At 34.4% G+C, this 15161-nt stretch overlaps 1 protein-coding gene across 1 annotated transcript in view; it reads left to right on the forward strand.

The window, feature by feature from the left end:
• LOC150090508 (uncharacterized) overlaps nt 1-4683 on the forward strand; it is an 85405-nt gene extending 80722 nt beyond the window's left edge. Inside the window, exon 5 of the mRNA XM_090378578.1 lies at nt 4402-4683. Coding sequence (XP_090234704.1) covers nt 4402-4640 — 239 coding nt within the window. The 3' untranslated portion in view covers nt 4641-4683. The remainder of the gene's footprint in view (nt 1-4401) is intronic.
• Nucleotides 4684-15161: the final 10478 nt, after the last annotated feature.

The following is a 15161-nucleotide window of genomic DNA, read 5'->3' on the forward strand; positions in this document are numbered from 1 at the left end:
TTTCCGCACATCTATTCTACCTCTGTCTTTTCATAATTTGAATTTATGTCCCCTTAGGTTCGTAATCTGAACAAGTGGAAGGATCCCATCAGAATTCAGCGTGCTCAACCCATTCAAAGCCTTATACACCTCAATCAGATCACCGTGCAGGTGCCTAGTCTCCAGCCACTGCAATTTGCAGAACTTAAGCCTCTCTTGGTAAGAGGATCCCTTCATTCCCCTCACCAGTCTTGTTGCCCTTCTCGACATCCTTCCTAAAATGAGGCCTCCAGACCTGTACAGTGTACTCAAGGCGTGGCCTGACCATTGCCTTATACAGAAGGACAATCACCTCCTTTTCCCTGCTAGCATTGACAAAACCCCATGTCATGGTTATTGCCTCGCCAACAGTTACGGCACATGTTTGTTGCCAATACTGTTACATGGAAATGTTGAGCATTAAAGTGGCAGTGTTATGGTACCATGTTAACATAGTATCCATTTTCACTGCATATAGGCGCATGGATCATGTAACAGGTTAATTGTTCACAGCAAAACTTTTCTCCTTGGTGGTGAATTTTTGAATTATGTTTTTAATTTCTTGGAAGAAATATAGATAAATAACAAATTCTAATAGATTAAATGACAACTGCACTGCACATTATTTTTTGTAGGGAAAAAAATGATCAGGTATTGAACCAAGCCAGGAAGAAAACTTTACAGCAAACATTCCACTGTGTGGAATATTTTAACACAACCATTTAAAGGGACAGTCCATGTAAAAATTTTACATGGAGTGCAGCGTTGTTTAATCTGTTATTAGAATTAACGTTTTGTGCAGTTCTTTTCTGAATCCTCTAAAGGACATACCTAGCAAATTTGATTGCATTTCCTCCATTAAATTATGTTGAATTAGCTCTAAATAATGATACTTTAATTGTGACTGCTTTTTAGTTTCAAACTGCTCCTTGAACAATTCTTCTAACATGGATGACAGTGGATTATTTATGCTGAAGCCTGGTGTATGAGTGTAGTATTATGAGTGAAAAATAAACTTTCCTATCAAGAGGTCATTTAAGTCTAAATGGGCTTTTCGTTTCTTCTATTGGAACAGTGGTGAATATAGAATTATTATCATAGAAACTAGTAAATCTTTGGGATGTACCTGAATTGCTCAATTTCCAAAATAAGATTTTCTGAATTGTTTATGGCTTAATGGATTGGGGATACTATCTGTTTTAAGGTTTTGACAAGCCAGTTGAAAATACTTCTGCTGTGGTGGAATCCTTTACTGATGATAAGGTATTCTAGAACATCTTGTTTGTGAACTTCATTATTTGCAAAGATATGTGGGCCTTTGGCCCATGAAGTCCACTATTATTACTACGTTTCACTATTATTGTTATTATTTGGAGTGAGACTTTTATGGAGGTAATCATCTGTTTTCTTATTATCTTTTGTACCTCAGCTTAGTTCCTTTTTTTTTTTTTTTTTTCCTTCTTAGGTTTTAGGTGCCTCTGTAGCCAGGTGGGCAGGAGCAGCAGTGCACACAGTGCACAGCATAGCACACACACGCTTCTTGATTAGACCAGGGTTCGAGCCCGTGACCACCAAATACGGAGGATGCGGAAAGGTCAAGGGAATGACCGTCGCATATCCCCGGAGCAATATGGCCTTAGTTGCTAATGCTCCTAAAAACCAAATAACATAACAACAACAACTTCTTAGGTTGAGGTAACATCAGGATTGTGAAGGATATTTTCACTATTATTGTTAAAATTATCTTTGTCCATTTTAGACTGGAAATAATTCTCAGTTAGAGTTTATACCCTAAACCAGTGATTTTTAACCTGTTACCTTTCACAGCACATTGTCTCATTCTGTTTGCATGCAGCACATGTATCCTTCCACTTCCTTTTCTCCTCTTCTTATGATCACTTCTGATTAGCATTAGTAGAGGCATATGATGCAAGAAAGCAAGCTTATGCAGGATCAGCCAGGAAAAAAAAAAAAAAACAAAACTTCCACTTCACCCCTCTGTTCGTTCGAAATACCTATCCAGCTGAGCCTTAAATTTATTTAGGCTATCAACTTCCACAAAAAGGGGTGGAAGTCTTCCACCAACAAACTACCCGCTGGCTAAAGGCAAATTTCCGCACATCTATCCTAAATCTGTCTTTCCTCAATTTGAATTTATGCCCTCTCCGGTGATTATTCTGAGTAAGAATCCCATCAGCATTGAGCATGCACAAACCATTCAAGGCTTTATACATCTCTATCAGATCACCTCGCCAATGCCTAGTCTCCAGACACTGTAATTTGCAAAACTTAAGCCTTTCTTCATAAGAGCAACCCTTTGTTCCATTCACTAACCTTGTTGCCCTTCTCTGTATTCGTTCCAGCAGCTCTACATCCTTCTTGAAATGAGGCCTCCAGACCTGTATACAGTACTCTAGGTGTGGCCTGACCATTGCCTTATACTACAAGGGAATAATCACCTCCTTATCTCTGCTAGAAAAATTGGTATATATCATTGACAATACACCATGAGCTACTCTTGCAGCCCGTCTGCACTGCTCAGAGAACTTCATATCTGCCTGCACAATTACCCTCATGTCCTTTTCATTCTCTACCACTGTCAGTGTAGTACCACAGAGTTGATATGTTGCTCTGGGGTTGCTGTTTCCCATATGTAGTACTTTACATTTGTCAAAGTTAAACTTCATTTGCCACCTCTCAGCACATCTGCTCAACCTTTCCAGATCCTGTTGCAGCAGCATAGCATCAGTAGTGTCCTTAACAACCCTGCCAACTTTTATATCGTCTGCAAACTTGGACATTAAGCTTGATATACCATCATCAATATTATTTATAAATACAGAAAACAACAATGGACCCAACACTGAACCCTGAGGGACTCCTCTAATAACATTAGTCCAAGATGAGCAGTGTCCATTGATTACCACTCTCTGTCTTCTCCCCCTCAACCACCCCTTTATCCATAGCAGCAATTTGCCTCCAATGCCACACTGCTCCAATTTGTGCAGCAGTCTTCCATGTGCAACAGTATTCAACAGTATTCCCAGGAGTAACCATGCATCGCAGCCCCAGACTATTTAAATCTGGCATTGAATCCTGGGTGTGACAGTAGCTAGGCAGACATAATACCTCCTTCCGGATCTTGCAGTTTTGCATAACTTTTTTTGGCTTGAGTATTTTCATGGATAAAACACAGTCTTGCTTAGGATGTTGGGGAAGGTTGCTCAAAAGCAATTGTTCATAACCTGATAATTTTCTCCAGTTTCACAGCACTAAAATTTAGGCATTGTTGAAGAGATCTGTAGAAAAACTATAGTGTAACCACCAACTCATATTCCTTCGTAATGTCATGCTTATTGCCTTTGCCAACAGTTACACCACGTGTGTTGCCAATACTGTTAACTGAAAATGCAAGTTGCAGAGCAGAAAAGTGTGTAATAACAAATTTTTTCAGACACTGGACCTTGACTTCTAGTCAGCACTGCCTAATTTCATTTTCTTTACTGCAAACTTGTCCATTGAAAATACAATTGGAATGCAAAATCAAGAATAACATTTTTTGCACTACTGTTAATAGTTTTACATTTCTATTGCAACTGTGGGAGTCTTATTACTTTCTCTTTGAAAGTAAGACTCCCAAGTAAGGAATCTTTCTCTTTGAAACACCAATATTATCAATTTATTCAGAAATAAATCCTGGTCCATTACTAGCCCTAGGAAATATTTTAAATTATATTCAACGGTGTGCAATATTGAGTTATGCCAAGTGTGGACTATGAAAACAAAAGCCATATTTCAGTAAAACACATTAATGAATGATGACTACGTTAAATTTTCATCGCACACCTTGAGTTTTTATGCATACTGCTGCAGCACACTGCTTGATAATTTTTTTTAACTTTAATAATGATGAATCTAGGAAAGTGTGCATTGTCTTTTGGAAATTTTAGTTCATTTAAATTATAATTTATCTTTTGCCCTTCATTATGCTATCAACCTGGTGGTCAAACAGGTGATTTATTTATAACTGAATAAAACTTTTGCTGATTTTTTTTTATATAGTAGTTTTTTTAACTTAAGTGATTGTTAAAAAAAAAACATACCAACTTCTTTAGTAGAAGTGACTGGAGAAAAAAATTCAAAACTGGAATCTGTGCAATTGTGAAAGACAAAAAAAAAAATTATTTTTCAGTCAGTTTTAAAAAGTAAATAAAATAAGTGGCTTTGCTTAAAACTAACTTTATCACCTAGCTTGTTAACATGACTTATGTTTTATTATTTTATATCGTTGTTTATAATTTTATTTCAAAGAAATAGGGATTATAAAAAATTAATAGACATATTTTGTGTGATAACATTTTAAAAACCAGTTTAATTTTGTAGGTCCCTACTATTCAAGCCCAGTGGCAAATCAAGGGACACCTCCACCATACACTACTACAACTGTAGGCCCACAGTCTTATCCTCAAATGGCAGCATCTAGCAGTTCTGCTCCTATGGGCCCTCCACCACCTTATACAGGACCCCCTCCTAGTTACACACATGTCACCAATACAGGCAATCAAGAAATTCATAATGTCAAACACACCATAATATTGCCACCAGGAAGCACTCAAAATTAAAAGGGAAATCCCCTGACATTAATTTTTCTCCTTTTTGAATGCTGATATAAAGCTAAATGCTGATCAATTATGTCACCTTTATGATTTTTTTTTTTTAAGTTCACTTTTTTCTTAAATGCATAGTCTTTTGTGAGAAGATAAAATTTAGTCTTTGTTCAGAGTGAAATTTTGTAGGTTATATTTCATATTTTATCATCAACACATATTTAGACTTCTGTTATAGAAAAAAAAAAAGAAAAGAAAAGAGAATTCGGTTATTACCCAGATTTTGATTAAACATCTAATTTTTTTTAATCAGATACATTCAATACAATATTTGCTGGAATGTACAATGCTATGGCAATTTAAGATAAATGATTGGTAAATATATAGTTGTTTGAAACTTTTTGCAAGTTATTTTTGGATAAAAACATCCTTCTGAATTAGAATGATCACGAATTAGGCAGTGTGTGTTGCATTGTCAGAAGGGTAATAGTTTTAGGATAAATTCTTTTCATTTTAGACATAATGCATCTTGTTATTATAACAAGGTAAGTGCCCATTTTTAATAATATGTTTATTCTTGTACATTCTCAGATATATAAGAAAAGGTGAATCATAAGCTTATTTACATCGAATTTTTGAGACTGGCTGTCAATTACAGTTTCCTGTATCTATGATGTATGCATGTATTTATCTCACTATTAAGAGACAATCGAAGGTGTTTGATTTAAGCTTCCCCTTTGGAATTAAGTTAGTTGAAACTTCTTTGAATGGCAAATGTACAGAACTGCTTGGAGAAGACTATCTTAGATGATGATACTTATATATTGGAAATGCTGAAAATGTCAAAAGGAAATTGTTTTTTACACATTCTATAAGACAGCTGCCTTCAGTCCTGATTTGGGCAGTAACAGGGCTTCTGACTTTGGAAGACTGCACAATTAATATGTCTGAATAATACAAATAATCTGCATAATAATGAAGTATAGTTTGAAAAGACTTACTGTGTCTTTCAGCATAATAATCACACTATCAACTATGTTAGTAAAGGTTTTACTTCTGGTTACACCTACAAATACACATTGCTCGAAACACCAACAACATGCAAAAACATTTAAAGACATAAAAAATTTGTATATAGCATATTCTTTTGTGTGTAACTGGCAAATAACATGACAGTATAATTCAAATTGTTGCACTGCTTAGGCCTTTCCTAAATCTTAGGTTTAAGAAAAATTGATGACGCAATATAAACTTACAGTAACACAAAGACAACGTAAAGGTAAATTGGTAGAAATTTAGAAATTATTAGCATTAGTAAAGGCACATGATAGAAGAAGGAAGCTTATATAGCATCAGCCAAAAAAAAAAAAAAAAAACCTTCTCATTTCATCCATCAACTCGCTCTAAATGTTTGTCTAGTTCTGCCTTGAATCTATTTAAGCTGTCAACTTCTACAACAACAAATGGAAGTTTGTTCCAGCAATCAACCACCTGCTGGCTAAAGGCAAACTTCCGCACATCCATCCTAAAACTGTCTTTCCTCAATTTGAATTTATGCCCTCTCAGGCGATTATTCTGAGCAAGAGGAAGAATCCCATCACCATTGAGTATGTTCAAACCATTCAAGGCTTTATACACCTTAATCAGATCACTGTGCAGGTGCCTAGTCTCCAGACACTGTAATTTGCAAAACTTAAGATTTTCTTTGTAAGCGCAACCCTTTGTTCCATTCACTAATCTTGTTGCTCTTCTCTGTACTCGTTCCAACAGCTCTACATCCTTCTTAAAATGAGGCTTCCAGACATGTATACAGTACTCAAGGTGTGACCTGACCATTGCCTTATACAAGGGGTTAATCACTTCCTTATCCCTGCTAGAAAAATTCCTGTATATCATTGACAAGACACCATGAGCTACTCTTGCAGACTGTCTGCATTGCTCAGAAAACTTCATATCTGCCTGCAGAATTACCCCTGGGTCCTTTTCATTCTTTACCACTGTCAGTGTAGTAGTACACAGTTGATACGTTACTATGGCGTTACTGCTTCCCATATGCAGTACTTTATATTTGTCAATGTTAAACTTCAGTTGCCACCTCTCACCCCATCTGCTCAACCTTTCTAGATCCTGTTCCAGTAGCTTAGTGTCATTAACAACCCTGCCGACGTTCTTTATCATCTGCAAACTTGGACATTAAGCTGATATACCATCATCAATATCATTAATAAATACAGAAAACAACAATGGATCCAACACTGAACCCTGAGGGACTCCACTAATAACACTAGTTCACGAAGAGCAGTGTCCATTGATTACCACTCTCTTTCTTCTCCCACTGAACTCCCTTTATCCATAGCAGCAGTTTGCCTCTAATGCCACACTGCTCCAATTTGTGCAGCAGTCTTCTATGTGCAACAGTATCAAAAGCCTTTCTAAGATCCAAATATATGATATCAAAATTATTTTTTGCATCCAGTTCCTTTGTGACCACATCATAGTATGCAATTAAATTGGTTAGAGAAGACTTCCCCTTAATAAACCTATGCTGTGTCCGAGCTAAAACTGAAGTCTTGTCTAGAATATCCTGCAGTGCTTCTTTAACCAATGCCTCCATTAATTTCCCCGGAACAGAAGTTAAACTAACAGATCTGTAATTACTTGTCACCCTTTGATCCTCCTTTGAGAATTGGGGTCACATTTGCATATCTCCAGTCCATGGGTACCTCCACTGAGTCCAAGGAAGCTCTCATAATTATGGCTAAGGGTTTGCTTACTTCCTTTGCTGCCTACTTTAATATAACTGGGTAAATCAGAATAGAAATGGTTACATTCTTTAGGGTCAATTGTTCTGATGCTCTGTATATATATATATATATATATTAAAATGTAATTTTTAAAAAGTTACAGTGGATGAAAAAATTTTCAGTTGATGAAAAATTAATGTCTGGTATGACTTATACAGGGTGATTCACTACCAGTGGGACAAACTTGCAGGAGGTGTAGGGGGCACAAAGACGAATCGGAATCACATAGCATTGCACGGTCCGAAATGCCTTTGTCATGCAGTAGAGGACGTTGAACGGGAGGTTGTGTGAACAGCGATCCCGCTGGAAGTCAGCATTTGCGAACCGTTTCTGTTGAAGAAACCAAGTAGCAAAAGTCCTCTGGAGTGGATAATCCACAGGCTCCAATGATTGGACGCATTGCAGATGGTATTCACTCATTTGGTTTGTTGACAGTATCCTCCATACAGTGGATTGGGAAATACCCAATTGTTGGCCTATCGCTTGAGTACTAGTACTCGGATTGCCTTCTGGAAGACGTAGGATATTCTCCTCATTGTCTGGTGTCCTCGTCGTTAGCTCTCGATTCATGGTACCTCTCGTGAAACAACCAGTCTCACGTAACCTTCTGTGCACACGTGCAAAAATCGTATGATGAGGAGCATGCCTGTGCGTGAAACGTTCCTGGTATAAGCGCAGAGCGATGCGCCCGTTACAGTCCGCAGCTCCATACGCGAGGTGCATGTCAGCCAGTTCAACGTTTGAATACTCATCCATGCTACTGTCTCAGGAACCGGTTCGCAAATGCTGACTTCCAGCGGGATCACTGTTCACGCGACCTCCCGTTCAACGTCCTCTACCGCATGACGAAGGCATTTCGGACCCTGCAATGCTATGTGATTCCGATTTGTCTTTGTGCCCCCTCCACCTCCTGCAAGTTTGTTGCACTGGTAGTGAATCACCCTGTATATGTATATATAACTAATATTAAAATCTGTTATTCAAATCCTCTGCATGGGCGGTTCAATTGGTAGATTGGATGGTGGACTAATCCTTTGATTGGTTTGCCGTTGCGGTTATTTGTCTAATGATTGAAATGCAGTGATTTCCTGACCATTATTGGCCTTGTGGTCCTCTGTCAATATGGGGAATAATGGTTAGTCTATTTTTATTAATTTGGTTTTATTTTATTGTAGTTTGTATAGTCTCTATTTGTGATATTTCATGCAATTTGGAACTGGCACTTTACAAAGGGGCACCATTAAATTTTTATGTAATTGGCACTAAATTTAAATGGATTTTTATGATTCTTAATAAACATAATTTATATAATTTATTAAAAAAACATAATAATAAACATAATTTATTAAAATAATAAATTGTTTAATTTATTATTTTCGCTCAACAGCTTTGCCATGCTACTGGTATTAGTTTTCATTCTATATGCACCTAAAAATGCAAAGCAGCATTAAAGGATGGAAAAGTATATATAAGTATGTATGAATAGATATATTAAATAAAGTATACATAGATAGAGATAAAAATTACACAAAGTGCCAGTAACTAGAAAGGTGAGGATAGTAGAAAAAGAAGTATAGCAGATATGTAAAAGGTGAAAGAATGTTAATATCCTAAAAGTTATGATGAATTAAGAAAATTATGGCCTTAATTACAAAGCCAATAGGAGATGAGTGAACTGTAAAGTAAAATTAATAATAATAAAGTAAAATACAATACAAATAAAACAAAAATAAAATAAAAAGTGGTAAAGCTATCATTAGATATGGGGGGGGGACATATTTAGATAAAAGTTGAATACAGGTAAAGCAAATGTACAGAATCTGATGTCAGGTGAAGTAAATATTGATACATGGTTAGGTATTTCATCAGGGAACTACACCTGACCATGTATCAGGAACTGTGTTTCTATACTTGTTCATAGTAGAAGAAGAAAGGAGAAAGGCCAAAAAGCAAAAAAAAAAAAAAATTTATTTAGCACATTTTTATACAGTATGGACAAAGTAGTCCCAATGCAGTGTCAATTATTAAGGTAAAAATAAGGATCAAGTTAGAATAAAATATAGTTAAGTGTTTTCAGAATGGGAAAAGGTGTTTTTTATAAAAATATGTAGAGTTTAGTGTAGGTTTAAATGTTGTAATTGTGTAGAAATTGGAATTCAATAATTTGGAATTTTTTTATGAAAACCATAAATTATCACTTCAAAAATAATTTTGGTAGAACTGCATCTGTATTTAGGAAGGCAGAGAAAGTTTCGGTCATTAATCTTGAACCAACAAAAAAAAACAACTTTTTCTGTATGTTGAATTATTGGGAATATGTTTCCTACATCTTTCTTCAAGAAGATGTAGGAAAGTTATCTGAAAACATAACCTACTGCTCTTAGTTATATCCTTTTGTATGTTATCACTGCTTTGTTTCAATGTGTTGTATCACAAGTAAAATATTTCTTTTACTAACATAATTGAAAGTGTGGTTATAATATGGTTAGGGAAGGATTTTACGTGGTTTCTATCCATTTAAATTATAATGTATCTAAATTACCACTCTTATACCATGGAGTTTTAATATATTTTATTTAGGTGTTATCTAAACTAATATACATTGAGTAATGTTTCAGGTATCTTGCCAATACCTTGCTGACCGAATCCTCCTGCCGGATGCTCAGACCATTTAGGCAGGAAGATTTGGTTACTCAATGTATATTAGTTTAGGTAACACCTAAATAAAATATATTAAAACTCCACGTAGTATAAGAGTTGTAATTTAGATATATTATAATTTAAAAAGTGTGGTTATGCTTGAATAATTTCTTTCAGCCTATGGCCTTCAAGAATTACATTAATATTTGTTTAAAAATTCAGTTTATTTACTTGGTGTCACTTACATAATTGTTAGTTGTATGGAAAAAAAAATCTGCATGCTAAGATACCTTGATGACAGTAGTGCAGAATAACTGAAGACATGATCCAAGTAAGAAGGCAAAGTGTTTATTATTATTTTATAACTGCCACATCTAATAATTCTTTACAAAAGAGGCAGCTTTCATTTCCTGCTTAGTGAAACTAGGCATGCTAATATTTCAGCATTATTATTGAATTATTTCAAAATGCTGCTATCCATATATATTTTTAATACTTATATTAATCTTTCTATACATTAAAATAATTTTCCACCTAGTGATATTTATTTAGCCAGTGGGAGAAGAGAGATGCAGGTTACGGGGTAAACGTAACAAATACTGAAATATGTAACAGAAGCTTGTTTTTCTCTGGTAAAATAAGCTTCTGTTTAAGTGTGGTCACGAGCTATGTTTATCTAACATGACCACCCAGTACCATGCTTGATTTCCATATGTAACATATTTACGTATTCATAGCACGGGAAGAAACACACACCGTGTCGAAAACTTCTGTATTTTATTTTACTTTATCAAAAGAAGAGCATGGGGGGGTAAAGCCCCCTAGTATAAGAGTAATATACTTATATTAATCAGTTGCAGAATCAGATCTACATATGCCATTCTGTGAATTGCTTTTGTGTTTCATGAAAAAAGTATGTTAAGAAGTATTATGCCACCATTAAGTGATATATCCATGTAACATACAGTAAACTAGTGGCCATTATTTGTGCAATATCATAATCTGATTAATGATACACCACAGATTTGTATGAGGTGTTGATGCCTAAAGCCAGAACATAGCTGCCAATTAATTATTGGCTTTGAAACTCAGAAAAGAAAAAAAAGTAGGGTGAACTATGGCCAGATGTCATAATTAAAAAATGATTGTGGTAAATAATTTATGTTTATTAGTAATTTGTATACAGGTATTTACTGATCCCATATAGTTTGTACATGAAAAACAAAAACTGTAAAATTAAAAAAATTAATAAGCTTCTTATTACATAAAATTGTATCTATGTTGAACTTATTTCAAGTGCAATATGCATATTTTATAAAAAAAAAAAAAAAAAAGTTTCAAATTAGTCTTTATTTTGGAATTTTATATTAAATCAAAATTCAGTTGTTTAGTCCTTCAAAGATAAATGTAAAATAATTCTCAAATTATACCCAATATGAAAAAGTTTTGTTCATTATGGATAGTGTTATGAGTAACAGATGCTAAAGAAAATATTACATTTTGACATCATTTTCACGGATTTTCAAATCCGTGGTACTAAAACACAATAACAGGCGTATTACATAAATAGTAAGTATTGCATAATGATAAGCTCATGTGAGAGTTGCACTGCTTTTTCCCCCCAAAAATTTTTAGTGTAGTGAGTGAAAGAACCACTGAAAAACATTGTGGTGACTATTAATGGAGACTGTATTTTTCACTTTGTCAACATCTTCATTTTCTTCCTCTCAAAGTGTATTATCTTCTATCATGTTCAAAAGCACTTTCATTAGGAATAGTATTGTATCAATAATGCCTTTACTGTCTGTATGATTTGTTGGTTTACAGATATGCCCACTCTAAGGGACTGAATTATGTGTATAATTTGTCAGTTACCTATATCCAATGATGGCTGTGGATGGTTTCTTCATTTTGACTGCAACATTTAACCAGCATAGTCCTTTAAAAGGCTGTTGGTGTTCCTTTGTAAGAGTTTTTCTATCTGCCTGAAATATTCTAATCCAACGTTATTTGTATATTCCACCATTTATGAGTAATTGGCCCTCTCTGGCTCCCAAAAATGGTTCAGTATTTAAACATTGCTCATCAAGTAAAGTTTTTAAAGAGTAAACTGCACTCTTTAACATCCTTTAAATAGTTTTTCATATAAATAAGTCCAGCATCTTTCTTTATGCTTATATTAATGGTTTCATTAGTATAATGACATGCCATTAGGAACCTGAATCTCGGGAGGCAAAAAAAATTAAAAGTTATGTCAATTTATTTGGGGAAAGTAGTTTTTAATGCACAGTTAAACAACTTTTGTACTGTATATTAAATGTAATAACTTGCTGTGTAAATATTGCCATGACTTTGAATCCAGTGATGCTTATTGCATTGAAAACCAACTTCTGTCTCGCTTTCTCTCTCTCTCTCTCTTAGTGCAAATTTAGAATTCATTGATTATGTAGGCATTTTTTCTTGAAATTTTTTTCATATTTTTTTTTTTTTTTAATTAGCTTGCTTCTCTTAATCATGAAGTGATTAAGAGACTTAGTCTTGCAAAAAGTTTTTGAACAGTATTATTTATATATGAAATTTTAATAATATGGAAATGAGATGCATTTGAAACAAAAACAACCTCCTATTTTATTCTCAAAACAGACTTTCTAGAGACTGTAGATAGATACATATGTTGACAATTAAATAACATTTTTTAAAGAAATGCTTTTATGAGAATTTAGTGCAGCTTAAACATTGATCAAAATGGGAAAAAAAATGTTGTGTTTTCAGTCTTGTGGTACAGTGCACTCGTTGTAAGGAGGAATCAGTAAATTAGAACTATACAGAAGGATTTTTTTCCCCTCTGTAAAACTGATTCAACTTCAAAGAAGAGAATGGCATATTTTAATGTAAAGTACAGCACTGGTTCTGATAAATTTAAAAGATAAATGAAATCTGCACCTGATATAGGACTTTTTCATGCCAATGGAGATGTATATTTGAAAAAAAAAAAAAAAAATTCAATTATTGTGGACTGAAAATTGTATTTGTCATATAGTGCTGCTTTTTTGCACTTCATAAAATCAGTCAGATAAAATATGTAAATACTGTTAATTATTATATTTATCCTAGCTAAATCCATTGACCAGAGTTAAAATTCTTAGAAAGGATTGATTAAAACAAATAAATTCATTACTTTGTATGTCACTTTTAAAGCTTATACTTGTGGTTAAATAATTATCTAACTGAAAATTTATTAATGCTTAAAGTATTAGTGGTTAGTACAGGACTCTAAAATTGCAGCGTTAAAATCTAATCATTCAACAAAATACAGTTATTTGCAAACTTTAACCATAATTTATTGCATTCATATTTCTTTTAAAAATTAGTTATGTAGAAAGATTAATAAAAGTATATCAAATTAAATAAAGGTGAGTGGAGTAAAATGATAAAAATAAAATCTTTATTAGTATTCAGTACAGTATCACATCATCAGAAACCCTTATCTCCTTGAATAGGTGCCTCTGTAGCCAGGTGGGAAGAAGCAGCAGTGTGTATCACACGCTTCTTGATTAGACCGGGGTTCGAGCCCGTCACCACCAAATACGGATGATGATGCGGAAAGGTCAGGGAATGACCACCACATATTCCCGGGGCAACATGGCCTTAGTTGCTAATGCTCCTAAAAAAAAAAAAAAAAAAACCAATCAATCTCCTTGAATACATGCTGGTTAATGTTGGTGGAACATTGCAAATCATTTATATCAATTAAATGAGATGAAGTTCAATGGTAGGGATTAGTTCATTCTAACCTTTCCAGAGAGAGAGAGAGAGAGAGAGAGAGAGAGAGAATTGCTGGAACAAATTTCCATCTGTCGTTGTGGAAGTTGATAGGTTGAATAAATTTGAGGAGGAACTGGACAGGCATTTGGAGGGAATGGTGTGATTTTTTTTTTTTTTTTTTTGGCTGATGCTGTATAAGCTCATACACATGCTTTCTTGCATCACATCATACACATGCTTTCTTGCATCACATGCACTACTACTACCTACAATTTGTCAGCAGTAGTTGATGGAAGATTATTACATGAGTCAGCAGCAGCACATTGACAAAGATCTTGACATGCGAGAACTCTCCACTCTTTTTTTGATCATCAGTGAGGATTCTAGGCACAGACTTGGCTGAAACACATTGCATTCCCAAATCTTGTGTTAAAATTGATTGATGTGCCCAACAAAAAATACCAATTTCACTAACAACTTTGCATGTAGTTAAACAATCACTTCTGATTACATCATGAACACAGGCAATAGAATCATTTGTTTTTAAAGTTGAAGGGTGGCCAGAGTGATCATCTTTGATGGAGAAGTAGCCCGTTTTAAACTTTGAAAGCCACTGAAAAGCCTTTGAACGACAAGTAGCATCATATAAGCAAGCTGTTTTTAACATTTTAGAGTTTCTGTTATATTTTCCCTAATTTGAAACAAAATTTGATACAGATTTGCTGCTCAGTTAAAATTAATAATTTTAAAATATGCCAAGCACAAAACATCTACTCAGTGCATTCTAATTCAGACTGACTGCAGATAATGCATTATTATGTTTAGATCAGTCACTGACCTTGTTGCAACAAGTCACAACATGCTACAACACCACAATTTCAAGATACAAAGTCAGTCCCTGAACTTGTCGACCACACCTCATAAGGCTTATTAAGTCTAGCTACATGACCTGAAACATTTTGAAATATCAGGATTTCTTTTAAGATTTCTTTTTAACTTCACATTTACATTATATGGTGTTAGCTTATTGTAACGGTCAGTTAAATTGTCTTGTTGGTTGGATAATTGTTTATATCCTGTCTTTAAATTACCTCTGATCACGGGCTAGTTCACATGTTTGAAAATTTTCTCTCAGTGATGTGAGTCAAATCTAGATCTTTCCAGATAGGTAATCAGTGGCACAGAGACTTAGAAGAGAGGATTTCTTAAATGTCTTAACTTTAAATGATCCTCAGAATATTTTTTAATGGTTGAAAAAATTTTGCTTTTGCTTAAAAATTATACTGCTATCTTGCAAATCATGCTGATCCATATAGCATCATGTTTA

The sequence above is a fragment of the Mastigoproctus giganteus genome, chromosome 1 (assembly GCF_048544385.1).
Source record: "Mastigoproctus giganteus isolate SK-2022 chromosome 1, ASM4854438v1, whole genome shotgun sequence".
NCBI classification, from domain to species: domain Eukaryota; kingdom Metazoa; phylum Arthropoda; class Arachnida; order Uropygi; family Thelyphonidae; genus Mastigoproctus; species Mastigoproctus giganteus.